This window comes from Xiphias gladius, chromosome 21 (assembly GCF_016859285.1).
Source record: "Xiphias gladius isolate SHS-SW01 ecotype Sanya breed wild chromosome 21, ASM1685928v1, whole genome shotgun sequence".
In the NCBI taxonomy this organism is placed as follows: Eukaryota; Metazoa; Chordata; class Actinopteri; order Istiophoriformes; family Xiphiidae; genus Xiphias; species Xiphias gladius.
The window spans coordinates 1,896,693-1,912,500 of NC_053420.1; the positions used below are offsets into that span (position 1 = coordinate 1,896,693).

At 42.0% G+C, this 15,808-nt stretch overlaps 1 protein-coding gene across 2 annotated transcripts in view; it reads right to left on the reverse strand.

Annotated features, from left to right (window-relative positions):
• Nucleotides 1-6,073: 6,073 nt before the first annotated feature.
• sdc4 (syndecan 4) overlaps nt 6,074-15,808 on the reverse strand; it is a 21,385-nt gene continuing 11,650 nt past the window's right edge. Inside the window, exons 2-5 of one of the 2 annotated variants that reach the window (XM_040159087.1) lie at nt 9,140-9,335; nt 8,956-8,999; nt 8,465-8,663; nt 6,074-7,307 (exon numbers count right to left, since the gene is read on the reverse strand). In XM_040159087.1, coding sequence (XP_040015021.1) covers nt 7,156-7,307; nt 8,465-8,663; nt 8,956-8,999; nt 9,140-9,335 — 591 coding nt within the window. In that variant the 3' untranslated portion in view covers nt 6,074-7,155. Of the gene's footprint in view, nt 7,308-8,464; nt 8,664-8,955; nt 9,000-9,139; nt 9,339-15,808 lie in introns of both variants that reach the window. The other variant, XM_040159086.1, reaches the window with a different exon arrangement.

The window sequence follows — 15,808 nt, forward strand, 5'->3', positions numbered from 1 at the left end:
CATTGGTTCCTCTGATTGAGATGCTCCATGGATAAAAGAGAACTGATGGGAAGAGCTCAAGGTAGAAAAATTCGGCCTGGTGCAACACGTCCTGGAAATTCCCTTAAATGTTCCTAATGACACACAGTGTCAGTGTGAAGTGTGTGAAGGTGTGTGTGTGTGTGTGTGTGTGTGTGTGGGTGAGTATGTGTGAACATTTGCATTCTGTAAGTCAAAGATTGTCAAAACAAACCGAGATAAGAAACGAGTGTGTGTTGACTGTATGTGTTAAGAGCTGTTAAGGTCAAAATACAGAACAAACACACACAGGGGAGAGTCACAATGTCGGTCAGTTTGACCAATTCTTTGCTTCATAATCAAATAGTACACGTCAATCGCAAAAAATATATATAGCACATCTCAGACATGGAGGCAGTTGTTTAACACTGGCAAAGAAAAGCAGACAAACAACATGAACAATAAAAACCTGAATAATATCGATTAAGATAGAATAAAATGACAATTTAGATAAATAGATGAAATGAAATAAAATACATAAAATGAAAATAGATTAGCAAAAACAGACCAGAAATATAGTTACAATGCAATGAATAGCTGCACATCTAGAAATATTCCCATCAGCCTCGACTGTACTTTGTGTTTAGTGCTAATTAGCAAACGTTAGCTGCTAAAACACTAAACTAAGATGGAGAACATGGTAAACATTATACCTGTTAAACATCAGCATGTTGCCATTGCCACTGTGAGCACGTTGATGTTAGCATTTAGCTCAAAGCACCACTGTGACCAAGTACGGCCTCACAGAACTGCTAGCACGACCGTAGACTCTGAGTCTTGTCGTAATTTGTGAGGAATATATTCACCTTCATTCCCTGGAGGGTTACAACCGCCATATTGACCTAATTCCAGTTTAAACCAAACCGTTTTAGCCCTTAAAATAACCTGGTCAACTTTGTGGGGACCAACTTTTTGTCCTCAGATGGGAGGTGAGTCCCCGCATTGTGGGGACATACACGTGAATATACAAACAGCACCTCTCTTAGCAGCTGCTGCTGAGGAGACCTGAAGCGGGGCACGTACACTTTACCTGCTCGGCATCCAACAGCAGCCAAACATATGTAGGTGGAGCTGGATGAAAGAGAATCGAAAAATAGGTGAGCAAACTTTAGAAAAGGGCTGGGAGACTTTCAAACTCACACTTTAACCTTCGTCTGTGCTTGTTTTTGGCTCCGCAGGGCCAGAACAAACAACAGGTCCACTGCAAAGTTCTCTCTCTCTCTGCCCTTCAGATGTGTACGATTCAACTTGTGTTTGCTTTGTGCGTGTGTGTGTGTGTGTGCATGTGTGTGTGGGTGTGGGTGTGCGCATAATAACGAAAGAAAGTATGACTGTGTGTGTGTGTGTGTAAATTCAGAGTAAAAGATGATGTATGAATATGTGTTTGTGCGGGAATGTGTGTGTGTGTGTGTGTGTGTGTGTGTGTGTGTGTGCGCGCGCGCGCACAGCTCCCAGCTGTGCTGTACTCGTCAGTGTTTTGGCGTCACCCATGAGTTTGTTTTTCCCTGTAGCACAGAGGCCGACAGGCAACAGCTTGTCTGTTGGCTCTGGATGAATGTCAACAACACACACATGCGCGTGCATACACACACACACACCCACACCCACACACACACCCACACCCACACCCACACACACACACACACCCACACACACACACACACACACACACACACACACACACACACACACACACACACACACACAGAGAAATCCAGAAATCAGGACCCTGTTTTCGTTCACTCACCATATTTATTCACATCTCTAAGGTTTACACTGGATCCGTCGGCTTCCTGCCAGCCAACCTCAAAACTCTCATTTTGATTCAAGATTCTTGAAAATGTTGTTTCCGCTCAGCTCTTCGTCTGCTTCATGGACAGATTCGGCATCCTGGACAAGTTCCAGTCCGACTGTAGGATGCACCGTAGCACCATGTACGCTTCCTCTAGGGTCTATTTCTTTCAAAATATAATATCCTGTGTACCTACCGCTGTTAAGGCAAATGACCCCCGCACCTCCCGCCGAAACCTGGTAATTCATGCTGTGTTAAAATCCTGGATGGCAAAGGGCTTCATACAGCCGCTGGGCCCGCAGGCGACTCTGCAGTCAGTGGTCTCGGGCCTCCGTCATTTGATGTGAATTCCCACGCAAGAAAATCTCAGTGTTATTTTCAGAATCAGCTCTCCTGGCCAAGTATGTTTGGGCATACAAGGAATTTTGACTCCGGTTTTCAGGGGCTCTCGGTGTCCTTACACACAGTCCACAGTACCAATAACAACGTCCAAGGAGATCCAGCAAAGTCTGGTTTAAAATTTGATAAACAAATCAACCCCATCCGTTCCTGTCTGTTGGGCATGTGGAGACCGTAGGCCATGCTTTCATTTCTTCTCGTCTCAGTCAGTCAGCCTTATCTGGCCTGCAGCCGTGAGACTCAGTTTTCAGAATAGGTATTTCTTCAGAAGGGAGATTTCTTTGTTGTTGTGATCTTATACGGTTTTCTTCCTTTGTCGGACAAATCCTCCTCCTGCGCAGCAAGGTCAGAGGTCAGAGTTGGTTTCAGAGCAGCGACCCTGAAGCAAACGGGGGATTCAATATCGTTCTCAAGAGACTGGAGCGTCACATCATATGTAACCCGACTCTAGATCCGTCCCTTTCCTCAAACATTCATCGCAAGTTACAGTTTCTTTGCTGTTTCTTCTTTCATCACATCCAGCTTCTGATGCAGTGCGTCTCCTGTGCGTCCTTTGTGTCCATGACCGCAAACAGCAGACAAAAAGGGGGGCGATGGGGGAAACCCAACACCGGGACTGTCGTCGAAGGGCTGAAAAAAGTCACGATGTGGCTTCATACACTGCGGCTCACGCACCAGAATGCTGCGGTTAGATGTCGATAATGCTCAACAGCATTTTGAAAGGGATAAAATAGTATCTATTACTTCTAACAATGGTCTGATTTGGAGGATTTTCATAAAATCCAGCCCATTTTTTTAGCCGCACCAGCAGCTCCGTGGAAGGCAGTGTCGGTCTGTCGTCCACCGCTTTGGTCCAGACGGAAATGTCACAACAGTTACTGGATGGATTGGTCCATAATTCGGCACAGACGCCCACAGTCGCCAGGAGATGACGTTGGTCACCAACATTAGCATTAACATTATCAAGGGGAAGATATAGACTGGGATCCAACTCCATGCTAACACACCAACACTAACAACACAAGACAGGCTTGCGTGTGATTCCAGAGCAGATATTCTATTGCAATTGCGATTATAATTTTAACCCCTGCTGTTGCTTTCTGTCTTGAACCATCTTGCTCTTGTTAACAGGGCGGATCGTAGGGTCTAATGTGTGTAAAAATAAACAACGAAATGGGACAAAAGACAGCGTTTGAAAATGTTAATGTGCATATAAAATAGCTTTATTTCCAATAAATCACAACCTGCATGCAGAAACCAATGATTCATTGGCTTCTCCACTCCATTGGTGATTCACATGTGATGTTTGAGACATTAAGCAGCAGAACAAACGTATCTCTCCCATGCTCATTGACCAGACCTGGGCTGATTACCAACTGAAACGCTGAAACTGGAAAGTTGGCAGATTGTATCCAAATCTAATCAGATTTACTACTGTCTGAGAGGAAAGTCAGCTGACACTTTCTGACACACTGGAAGGAAACGTGTATCAGTATTTTCTTGATTAAATGTTTCTATTTTTTTGGGAGGTAAAGGCCTCGAACGAGTATCAAGACGTTTCTCTAACTGGGTTGCGCAAATTTATCGCCTTCCGTTTTGGCTACAAACGAGAAAAATCGACAAAATCCGACTAGTAATCAGCCCAGGTCTGGTACTGACACGGCTCATCGGTACAACATCCCCTGAACAACGAGATGAAAACCGACCACATAAGCAATCCTTCTACACACAAACAAACCAAAAAAAGAAAGAAAATAAAACATAAATACAAAAGCAAAAACATAAAAGTCTAAAGATAATAGAAACTCTTACAAAATAAAAAGTTTCAAAACTATTTGCCTCTGAAAATCTCAAACTAGTGTATATAAAACTTTTAAATCACATGTACAACAGCTTAAAAAGGGGGAAACACCCCAACCTGAAAGAAGGCAATAAAATAATTTGACAGTTAAATTAATACAAAAAAAAAAAAAAAAAAAAAAAAAAGGGAACAAGTTGGAGACTACTGGAGAAAAAAAATAAACACACCGGTGAACCACGAGAGGAAGTGAGTTAGTATTAGCATTGATAGTATCAAAACTCATTTACATTTACAGTAAATCACAGCAACGTTACTGCTCGGGGAAAACAAAAATAAAACAGGAAAAAACAATTTGGCATTTAAATATTTGGTAGATATTTTGTGTTGCCAGGATGTGGCTAAGTACCAAGTTAGCTTTTTTTTTTTTCCTTTTAGTTTTTTTTTAGTTTTTTTGTTTTTTCTTTCTAATGACTATATACAAATCCTTGGTAGACTAGTCTGAGTGCTGCCGGCTTTAGCTAAGAAATGTGAGCATCAAACCTGTTCAAAATGGCTTTAGCGATTGCTCATAGACCCCATAATGAAAATAAAATATAAAACTAACAACAAACTGTCGGTGTAGCTTATTGCGAAAGCATCAACCCCATGACTTAAAAAAAAACCCCCAGATAAAACAGAAAGTAACACAAACTACCAGTTTCTCCGATCACAGAGCTTAACATTTCTTTTCACTGGACAAATGACCAGAAACATTGACTGGATCCACGAATAAAAATGTTGCAGGAGAATGAATAAGCAAGTGTGGAGCGCAGTGGTCTGGCATGAAGGGAGAAGCTTCACGGATAGAAAGAGGCTGAGTTAAAGGAATAGTTCAACGGTTATTTGCTTTCTGGCAGAGAGAGGAGAAGATCGATACCACGCTCACGTCTGTCCGCTAAGTATAAGGCTACAGTTAGCCTAGCTTAGCACAAAGACTGGAAACAGGGGGGGACCGCTAGCTTGGCTCTGTCCTGGCACCAACCCTGTGTTTAAAATCCGCACAAAAACGTACGTGTGAAAATGACGATTCTCCGTTTTTTCCACACTTCACTTGAGTTTCCAAGTCATAATTATGACCAGGAAAGTTCTGATATATACAAGACTTGATGCTTCATAATGCGGAAATCCCTGAAACCAAACAAACGTAAGCAACTCACATCAGCCAAACTGTCACTTAAGGTGATTAAAGCCAGTTTTATTGGATATAGTGTTAAACGGTCAATGTGCCATATTTTGACTCTCACATGACCAAGTCGCTAATCATTCAACCGTCTTCAGTTTACTGACGGTGCGAACGCTCGCAAGTCGTTAACATGCAAAAGCGCCATTAGAGGAGCCGGTAGGTGGATTTTGTTCCCTTTGGACAGAGCCAGGCTAGCAGTTTCCACCTGTTCCCAGGCCTTATGCTAAGCTAAGCTAAGCTAAACTAACCATCTGCTGACTGTGGCTTCAATCTCCCTGCACAGACATGAGAGTGGTGTCAATCTGAACATCTGACTCAGCAAAAGCAGTGAATAAGCTTATTTCCCAAAGCCGTTCCTTTAAGCTTGAACCTTACAGTGAAAGAGGGTGAGCAGCTACAGTCAACATGTTGCCGAATTGTTGCTCCTGTCACAACCGACTGAGCTGTGTGTGTGTGTGTGTGTGTGTGTGTGTGTGTGTGTGGGGAATGTAGGTGTGTCACCCTGTAGGAGTTTGCTGGTTTGACTTCACCTTAATAACAGAAAACAAACCCCAGAGGCACAGCGGTAATTATTATAGTGGTAAAACATCTTCCTTTTGAAGCACTCGCCCAACTGGCAGCAAAGGACATCACTCTGCTATGCGAGAGTGTCTGTGTGTGTGTGTGTGTGTTTGACTATGCGACCAGGGTCATACAGTATTTGCAGACTCTTTTGCCGGATTAGTTTAGCTTACTTATTCTGGTGCTACGTGCCAGGCGGGTGGGACTTTCCCCTCGAGGAGATACAAAACATGCCAGGAGGTTTAAAGAAAAAGTCTTTTGAAGGTCATTTTAATGAACTCTGCTGCATCTGAAAGTTTACAGAACATGAACTGAATCATCTTTCAGTGCTCGTTCAGCACAGATATAAAAAGGCAGAAACAACCATTTGCAAATACCTGACCCTTGTTTGGCTCTCTCTCTCTTCTCTGTATAATTTTAGGAGTGCGCTAAGGATAAAACTGAGCAAATATTGTCATTATTAACATCAATTCTAACGGATGACAGCATAAAACCACAGCATTATAGTGATGTATAACTTTCTGAATCAAAATCTGTTTGAATAACGTGTACTTTTCTTTAATAGAAAAAAAACAAAAACTTAAATGTCTTAAATCTCTCTGCATTACAAGGAGTTCGCTAAAAAAAACAAAAACAAAAAACAGAATCAAATATAAATGTTCACTTAAAAATCATTTGCTTCAGTCATGTGAGAAGCTTCAGTCCAAGAAACAGTGAGAGGAAGAGAAGGGGAAATAAATAACTGGACTGTTAATGTGTACCATACCGAGGCAAAAATCATTGCACAGTGTTAGTGTTTTTAACTGGAAGGTGGAGGACGAGAAGAAAAGGAGGGAAGAGGTGAGAAAGAGGAGTTGAAGTTCTCCAAGTCCTCAGTTTCAAAGTTCTGTTGTTTTTTCTCTCTTGACATGGGGACAAATAATAAAAACACAAGACAAAAATGATCACGGCGTTCCCGCAGCTGAAACAGTCCGCTCCTCTTGCTCCTTTTCCTTGTTTGACAAAACCAAAAGAGGAACAAAGCGGACCAACAAAGCCTCTGATTGGTTAAGAGAGCACCAATAATATTAGTATACATCGGGTAGGAGGAGTCAGTCAATCGATTTTGTCTTCAGGGCTTCTCTCTCCTGGTTCGTTATTGAGCGTCACTCCGCTGTACAGTCAGAATAAAAGTGAGGAAGAGGAGGAGGTATGATGATGAGGATGAAGAAGAGGCACTGTGAGACCAGGGGCTGGCCCTGACGGGGTTTTTAACGGTGTTAAGGGAGTGAGGTGTGTGTTCGTGTGTGTGTGAGGTCGGGGAGGGGCAGAAGAGGTCGGGATCTATGCGTAGATCTCAGTGGTGGGGGCCTTCTTGTAGATGGGCTTCTTCCCCAAATCGTAGCTGCCCTCGTCCTTCTTCTTCATGCGGTAGATGAGGAGGAGGATGAGGAGGACGGCGAACATCAGGCCGACGGCGCCGCCCGCGATCAGAGCTGGAGGTGACAGATCAGGGATAAAAGAGATGTTAGACTTTTTAAAATGCAGGAAGAAGAAGAGAATGAATTCTGTGAGTCATATGCTGTCGGCCATGCAGACCGTCAGGAGGTTGCCACTGTGGATGGGGTTTGGATAACATTTCATCAAATCCAAATCCTTTTGAATCTCGTACCGAATCTCTCTCTTTTTTTTTTTTTAGTTGTTTGTTTAGTTCGGAATGAAACTATTTCACTAGAACCTGAACCAGAGGATCTCCTGTGTAAGGGCTTTCACCTCCCACTAAGCCTCCGCTCTGGGACAGTCATTAACCCGGTCCGGACTCGTTTTCCTTTTGCTGCAAAGGATGACGGCGTTTGCTTTGGATCTACACAAAATAGCTCAGGTGACATTTTTTGCCATATTTTGAATTCAGAGCTATGACCAATTCAAGCCTGAGCAAAGTTTTACTCTTAAATCTAACTGCAAGTGTATTAACTTAATGTTTGAACTCACACTTTGCACGTAGATTTGACTTTCACATTTCTAGTCTTGAAATAATAATCTACTGCATGGAGGAGAAACGCGTGTCAGTTTTCACAACAAGTCCTTTCATCTAATGTCCATCCATTAATTTTAAAACCGTTTGAATCCAACTACTGTCGACTGGGTAACTCAATACCCTCCTGTTCTCAGCATAAATGGAAATAACGATCGTTATAAATAATGATCCTTGGCCTATAAAAAACTTATTTTCGTCAGTTACGGTTGTTCTTCATCCTACAAGGATTGTTGTTTCGCTAAAGAATAATGTTTACATTGTCTTTTTAAACACAAGATGTTTTTTAGCCAAAACAGCAGCGTCAGCAGCAGGTTCACTTCTTTTTATTTCTGAACTCTGAGCTAAAGAGCCGGTGTCTTCATGAATATTTTACAAACTAATATTCTAATTAAATCAAAACCAGAGGCAACTCACAGAGCGCTCACTTCCACCGAAGCTGCAAACTCCTGCTAATACTTTAAAAAAATGAAAATAAAAAATAAAATCTTTTCATGAATCGGATTTTTTAAAGCCTAATTTTCATCTCTCTTGCGTTCACCACCCTTTGAAAATCGATGTTTGGGAGGCCGCACATCAGTTTCACATTCACACGCTCTCTTCGGGATGCGGACTGACCTGCGAGGACCTCCGTCTTGTGAAAGATGCTGTCTTCGCTGGCGTGGGACATGAGGACATTGGACGGGTAATCCTTGTTGGGGTCTGCCCCGTTATTCAGCAGCGGGATCTCGTTACTCCCTCGCACGATGTCAACCTCGTTGACGGTTGGTCGCACCGGGCGCTCCACCTCTGGGATCTTGTTGTCGTTCACATCAGGCTGCGGATGAAGATAGCAAGTTGAAAACACCATCCTGTAGTCAATAATTTTGTCTACAAACAGGTTCATATTAGAATAAAAATTAAAAAAAAGCCGCATAGAAGAGGTGCAGTATAGAAGAACGGCTGGCCTTTATGTAAATGCTGTAAATGAACAGGGGAGACAGATTTAAACACTAAAAAAAACCTGAACTATACCACGAAGGTGAAGGTTATCCAGCAAATGACAGGTTCTTTGCCAGTATTCCACACATTTGGTTTAAGGCAAATCTCTAAATCGGGAAATGTCTCACCTTAACTGATGGCTCAGACTCTTGGTCAGGTGACACTGTTGTTGCTGTGGAAAGAAGCAGATTCTTCATTTAATCTCAAGTGTTTTAAAGAACAGTTTAAGAAGAATAGTTCCATACATACAAGGTAAAATATCTCTTTAAATAGGTGCATTTAAAATTTAAGCAGGTCTTTGTGAAGACTGACCTCCATCTCCAGACCCAGAGGACTCATCGTACTCGTCCTCATCATCGTACAGCGTGTCGAAATAGTACTTGTTTTCGTCGAAGCCGAAGTCGGAGCCGTTCGGGGAGTCTCCCGATGACTCTAGCTCGCCGCCATGCGTCGACATGGCGACCTTCTGTGTCGTCTTCATGGGCATCCATGTCTCTGTCTCCCTAACCTGCTGGGACACCAGAGAAAGACCGGGGATCAGAGGGATTCACTGTCCAGAAACATACGATATGGAGGAGCTACCTGGGTGAAGACACGGTGTTCACCATCTTAGTTTGACGCGTTAGCATGGTAACATTTGCTTATTAGGCTGATGGGAATGTCATTAGGTATCTGGTCATAAACCAAAGTACAGAGGAAACTAGAAACAAAGTCAGGGCGTCACCAAAATAATAAAAACGCCATTATCTGGGAACCGGATTATCTCTACCAAATTTCAATGCCAAGTCATCCATTTCATGCCAGTGGTTGTCAAGATATTTCACTAAAAACCAAAAGTGTCAGCCTCACGGTGGCGCTAGAGGAAAGTAAGATGAACACTAAAATCAGCAAGACTCTTCCTCGGTGGAGCCACGAATGTCTGCAAACAATTTCATGGCAATCCATCCGGTAATTAAGATATTTCAGTCTGGGCCAAGGCGGTGGATCGATCAACACTGCTATCCATAGGGTCACGCTGCCAGCCTTGCCAAAAAAGTAAGGAAGAAATAACAATCCAATTTCCAGGCACCATAATCAAGCTGCAAAACCACTATTCATCACCAAATAACAGTACATTTTGGCAGATTCATCTGCTCCCCTGGCCATTAAGGCAGGTAACCAGCCATCATCTGGATGGAGGTCCTTTTCTACTCCAAAACCACAGATTTGTGGTTGGCAGAAGAGGAGAGTCTCTTTCCCTGGATGAACTGTTCAGAGACATGATTCAAAAGCAGAAAAACAGTTATTACCCGTTCCAACTGCATGGTGGTTACACGGCCCGAGACAACCAGAGATCCTGACGTAACTAAACCTGCATATTACAAGACCAACCACAAACACTCGGTCCTCTCATTTGGATTTTGGGGTTAAAAGAAGACGACACGAGATTCATTTAAAATTTATTTGTTTCCGTAGTGTCACCGACAGCCACAATTTCAAAGTAGGCCCAAACCAAATTCCACTCAATTTCATTTATAGCCTTTAACATGCAGACAAACTGACAAACAATGTAAATAAACACAGGCCCACGTCTCTCCCTGCCGTCCTGATGCCACACAGACAAAAACAGAGGTTTGGTAATGAAAAGCCTCTATCGGGTGGCAACAGCTGTGAGCAAAACTACCGACAGGTTTGTCTCCAACCACGATATGGTTACCGGCATAAAGATAAGAATGAAGAAAATTAATTGGTCACTATTTTGATAATCTTTTGTCATTTTGTAAAGCAAATATGTCTCAAAACTCAGTTCTGGTTTTGCAGTTGGATTTATCAGCTGCTCTGCTTTGTATGTGTTTTGATGTTAGTATGCTTTATGATACTGTGACGGCCCTTTTCTGTATTTCGAATCATTTTATATAGACCTAATTATCGATAGAAATCGTTGACAGATTAGCTGATAATGATTAGTAGACTTGCCTTGCCATCACTGTCACTCTAATCACTATGAAGCTTAACATCAACCTCCTTTAATCACATTAGCACACTTAATTTCATTGACCATTTGCTCAGCGTAAATGGGATTAAAACAGAGCTGTTGAATGCCTTCACAGCACACACACACACACACACACACACACACACACACACACACACACACACACACACACACACACACACACACACACACACACCTCCATCAGCCTAATTATCATTACAGCACACAGCATACAGATGATTAATCAGCATTAGGGCTAAACTAAACAGAGGGCTGGGGAGGTAAAACGAGGTGAGAACAGCTTAACATCAGGTCCTAAACTTCCAGAGCAGCTCATTCAAAACCTTTGGAGTCTTTGTGAAGACGTTTTTCATCCACACTGGCATTTTCACATCGTTTTACTTAAGATTACCACTCAAACACTACAAATACAGCGGCTCTGTACCATTTAGTTTGTACATGTACATCTGAAACTGGTAATCAATTAACAGAAAATTGGTTTTAAAAGCAATTTTGATGATCAATAAATTGTTTTAGTACTTCAATCAAGCAAAAATGGCAAATATTCTCTGATTATTCTTCTCAATCAAAAAAATTCTATACCAATCTAAATTAAAATTAAGATAAAATTATTAAGAAATGAACACAAAATGGTCTCAGCTTCTTAAATGGGAATATTTAAAGCTTTTTTTTAATCTTCACTTGAATATTTTGGGGTTTTGGACTGTACGTTGGAAAAAAGAATTTAATCCAGGCAGACATGAAGATGTCTGCTTTGGAAACTTATGATGGACAGTTTTCCTAGCCCCCCCATTCAGTCTAACTTGTTTATTGGACTAAATGATTACTTAAATTAACTGAAACAAACAAGTGACAGATCAGGCAATTAAAATACCTTAGTTAGCCCCAAATGAATGCAACGTAAGCATTTATTGGTATAATTTATTCTACCTCTGACTGAAAGGCCATTACACCTTGAGGTACTCCCAGCTACTGTAGGACAAAGGCCTCTCACTGATAATGGAATGGATCACATGCAGACAGATTGGTGTTTTTTGCTCAAGAGCAGTGCATTCAAAGAAAACAACACTGTAGAGAGCAGAGCGAGGAAAAGAGGAACAACCCCCCCCAATGAAACCTTCCATTTACTGAGAAGAAAAGCTGACCACAAATCCCACTGGGGACATGGCTCGGCATCCCACAACATCCTCATTTACTCCCCCTCTCCCTCTCCCACACAAACACACAGATTTAGTTGTGTTGCATCATGAGTTCTCCTCATAATTACTTCCATCTGAGTCTTGTAAAGGGTCTTCATTTTAAAGGGTTAACTGGTAGTTAAACCTGCCCGTGGCCTCCCAGTATTGTGTGTGTGTTCGTGTTCTCAAGTACATGGCATAATAGCGGTGTGTGTGTGTTTGAAGGTAATCCTCTCTGCCTTTGCCTTTAAAAGTAGCCTATACAAGTAGAAGGAGGGGAAGGGATTCTCCATTGTGACTGCATAGGGGCTCGAACAAGAGCGGCCATTTTACTTCTGCACCAAGGTGGGCTGATGAGGACTCCTGTGCGCCGCCTGTCACTCAAATTTGGCTTTTTGTTTCGGTTCACTCCCGCCATAATCCTTTTCATTTCTGCCTCTCCGTGTGTGTGTGTGTGTGTGTGAGTGTGTGTGTGAGAGTCTCTTTTTCCAGGGACTGACAAAGATGCAGTGTTTCAAAATAAGAGTTGTTTTAAATCCTCTGTTATCGTAGCTTTACAGCTGATGTTGTTTAACACCGTTAATTACATAGTTCTGTTTTGTTACATTTTTTTCCATATAATTTTGAACTGCTTAGCCATTACTTTGAGCCTATTATTTTGACTTCTGTTCACCGTCTAACCAGTTTCCGTGTTCTCTCAGTCACAACATGTGACGTTACCGCTCACTCAGGTTGATGGGAGGTGTGCACCACTGCAGTCGGCCTATCATATCTGTTATCCTATTTGTATGTTTATTTTCCTCCTAAAAACAAACTTGGATATGCGTTTGAAAAAATTTAAAAAATAAAATAATTATGATTTAATTAAAATTAGTCGACCTACTCCGCAATCTTTCCACGTACCCCCTGACAACTAAAGAAGTACTCCCTGGGGGACAAGTACCCCTGGCTGTGTACGTGCAGGCTTGCGTGCCCCTGAGTGTGTGTGTGTGTGTGTGTGTGTGTGTGTGTGTGTGTGTGTGTGTGTGTGTGTGTGTGTGTGTACTGCTAATCCAGCTCTTCATTTCCTCACTACAATTCAGATGAAAGTCGACTGCCGCTGGGGCGTGCTGGAACAAGCCCCCTGAGTCACATTATTAGGAAACACACTCATTCAGACATTAATGTGGATTCATCCGGGCCAGGACTATTCAATGCCGCGTGCCAGTCTGACTCATTCGGACGCTTTTTTCCCTGTAACACTAATATTTTACAATCATCCCCCGCAGCCCATTCTACTCTGTGTGCTACTTAATTGGTTTGAAGCAAACAGGTTTAAAAGGCCACGAAAACCCACTTTTTCAATCAGCTTTTTACTTTAGAGAAAATCGTCCTACAGAAACATTATCTGCCAAAATTACAAAAATTAAAAAAGAATTATAGAAATATAGCAGTTGTAGTTCCCGATGAAGCAGGTTAGCTGAGTTTGTGAGTGTTTAACTTAGATTATCGAGCAACACTTTACTTTCTCTCTCAATGGCTTCTTAGGATGTTTCCTAGATAGAGCTTTGTAATTTGGTACTAATTGGATCCTGCACCCATCAAAATAAATATTTCTTCTTTTTCATTCTGTTATTCTCCGCATACACTGAAATGTTTGCTTGCTTGTAAATAAATTCACATTTTTTAAATGTTCAGCTCGCCTGCCAACTAAAGACTCTTTAGGTTACGTGAACACAATCTTTATTTTCCTTATAATGAAAACCAAATTAAAATTCCTTTCCAGGAAACCTCCTCAGAGATTATCCAGAAAATATGGACCTGTAAAATAAAGCATAACTGATTGCTATTCATGTCACAAAGAAATACTTTAGTTTTGAAGAGCTTTAAAATGGGACAACTCACACTCACTGCACACTGTAACAAAGATGTTAGGGATTAGTCCACCGCTCACTTCTGCCGAGTTTGGCTTAAAGCTTGTTGTCTTGCTGGATAAAAGAAAAAAGTCTTTGCTTTTAAGCCCCAGAGTTTTAAAAACAAAAAGTACTGCTTGTGTATCTGACTTCCACACAGAGTTTACCTGATACGGGAAAAAAATGGAGGAAAAAAAGACAACAAGTCAATACCCCAGAGAAGCCAGTACGTCGTCCCTGTCAGTGTCCTGGAGTGTCAGTAAACCCTCTCCTCCTGCCTGCTCCTGACCTTTAAATCCCCGTATGGTGAAATGTGGATGTACATTTGTATCCTGGAGAGTTGTGCTAAAAGAAACTGAGGTGCTCTAGGACAACAGCATACTGTCTTACAGGCAAACTGAGACCCATCCCAATAGGCCAGGTTTATTCAGCAAGACAGAAGGCAAAACAAATGCTGCGGGACCTTTGTCATGTTTTGTTATACTAGTGTTAGGATTTTGTTAAGTAATGATGGTAGCCACTGCTTTTACTATCAGACGTGGGGGATATTCCATCTTTACTATGCTCTCCCAGGAAGCAAAGCTGTGATGGGATTCGGGCCAATTTTCAGGCAGTCTGCACAAAAACAAGTTCACTCTGTTCCAAGTCCAAGAATGTATTCGGGAACAACACCCCCACAACGGAGCAGAGGACGAACCTGGAGGTCCGCGTTTCACACGAGTCGACGCTGTATGCCGCATCAGTCTCAAGATTTATTAGAAACCCTGCAGAGGATGGAAGTGATGTGTTGCTCTGTTACTGTACAAACAGAACAAAAAATGTGCTCAGCCTGCAAAGACTGGCAAAGAGAAAGGAGAGCGAGCGAACAGTGATTACGTAACCAAGCAAACATGAAAATCAGCTCTCACGTGGTGATTTTACAGTGAATGAATGAAGGCCTGTCTGATTTGTTAAACCCAGGTCCATTCAGTCATGACTCCCTGCTGGTCAGGTGCTGGACTTAGGTGAAACAATTAAGTGTCAATAAATTTAATAAACCAGAATGTTTCGGGGGTTTTGTATTACTCATTTTGTATAAACTAAAAAAAGAAAAAAGCAGACAGGATGCTCAACAAATCATGAACATGAATGTACATGCTAGTCAGGATTCCTTCTCTAGCTCTACAGAAATCATAAATTATTTGGATATGTAACCGAACACTATCATTATCCCCTGGAATCACTGCCGCGCACAATCTCAGAGGAAAAACTGTCCCACCCTGATATTAAGCCTAATGCGTTCACGGCCTTAATGGGTTCTGAAACACAGAGCTACGTGCTGTACAGCAGAGTAGTGTGGTTCAGGAGAAAGCCACAAAATTCAAACCTAACATCCGGGAAAACTTATCACTTAAGAATAACACTAAATACGACATTTGCACGTACAGCAAACACACAAGAATTGACGGTGGCGATAATAATGCTTTTAACAAAGACTCCCAAGAATGCGGACATCCTGAAAGCTCATGATTACCATCTCTGCTAACTGCTGTTTCCAGCAGAAACCCAAAGTGTGGTCATTCATTAGGCTTAGTAATATCGTGTCATTAACACAAAATCACATTTCAGAGCAAAACTCCTGATCTCAAGGTGGTCAACAACATTATCTGTGAGCCATTTTAAAATGCCACTTGTGACACAAGCACATCACCATTTTGTCCTCAACCAGTGATTCACAGCCTCATAATTCTGCCTAATGTGGAGGATGTGGATTTCGGCCAGACCAACGATTTTCAGCCAACCAAATGGATTTAATGGAGAGAAGTGGAATAGTGACACGCATCATCGTCAAGTATTTTATCTTGCATTGCACCACAACATGCGAAAACAGTGGAGTTTGCCACGTTAAATTTCCAAAGCGCAGTCCAGTCAGTAA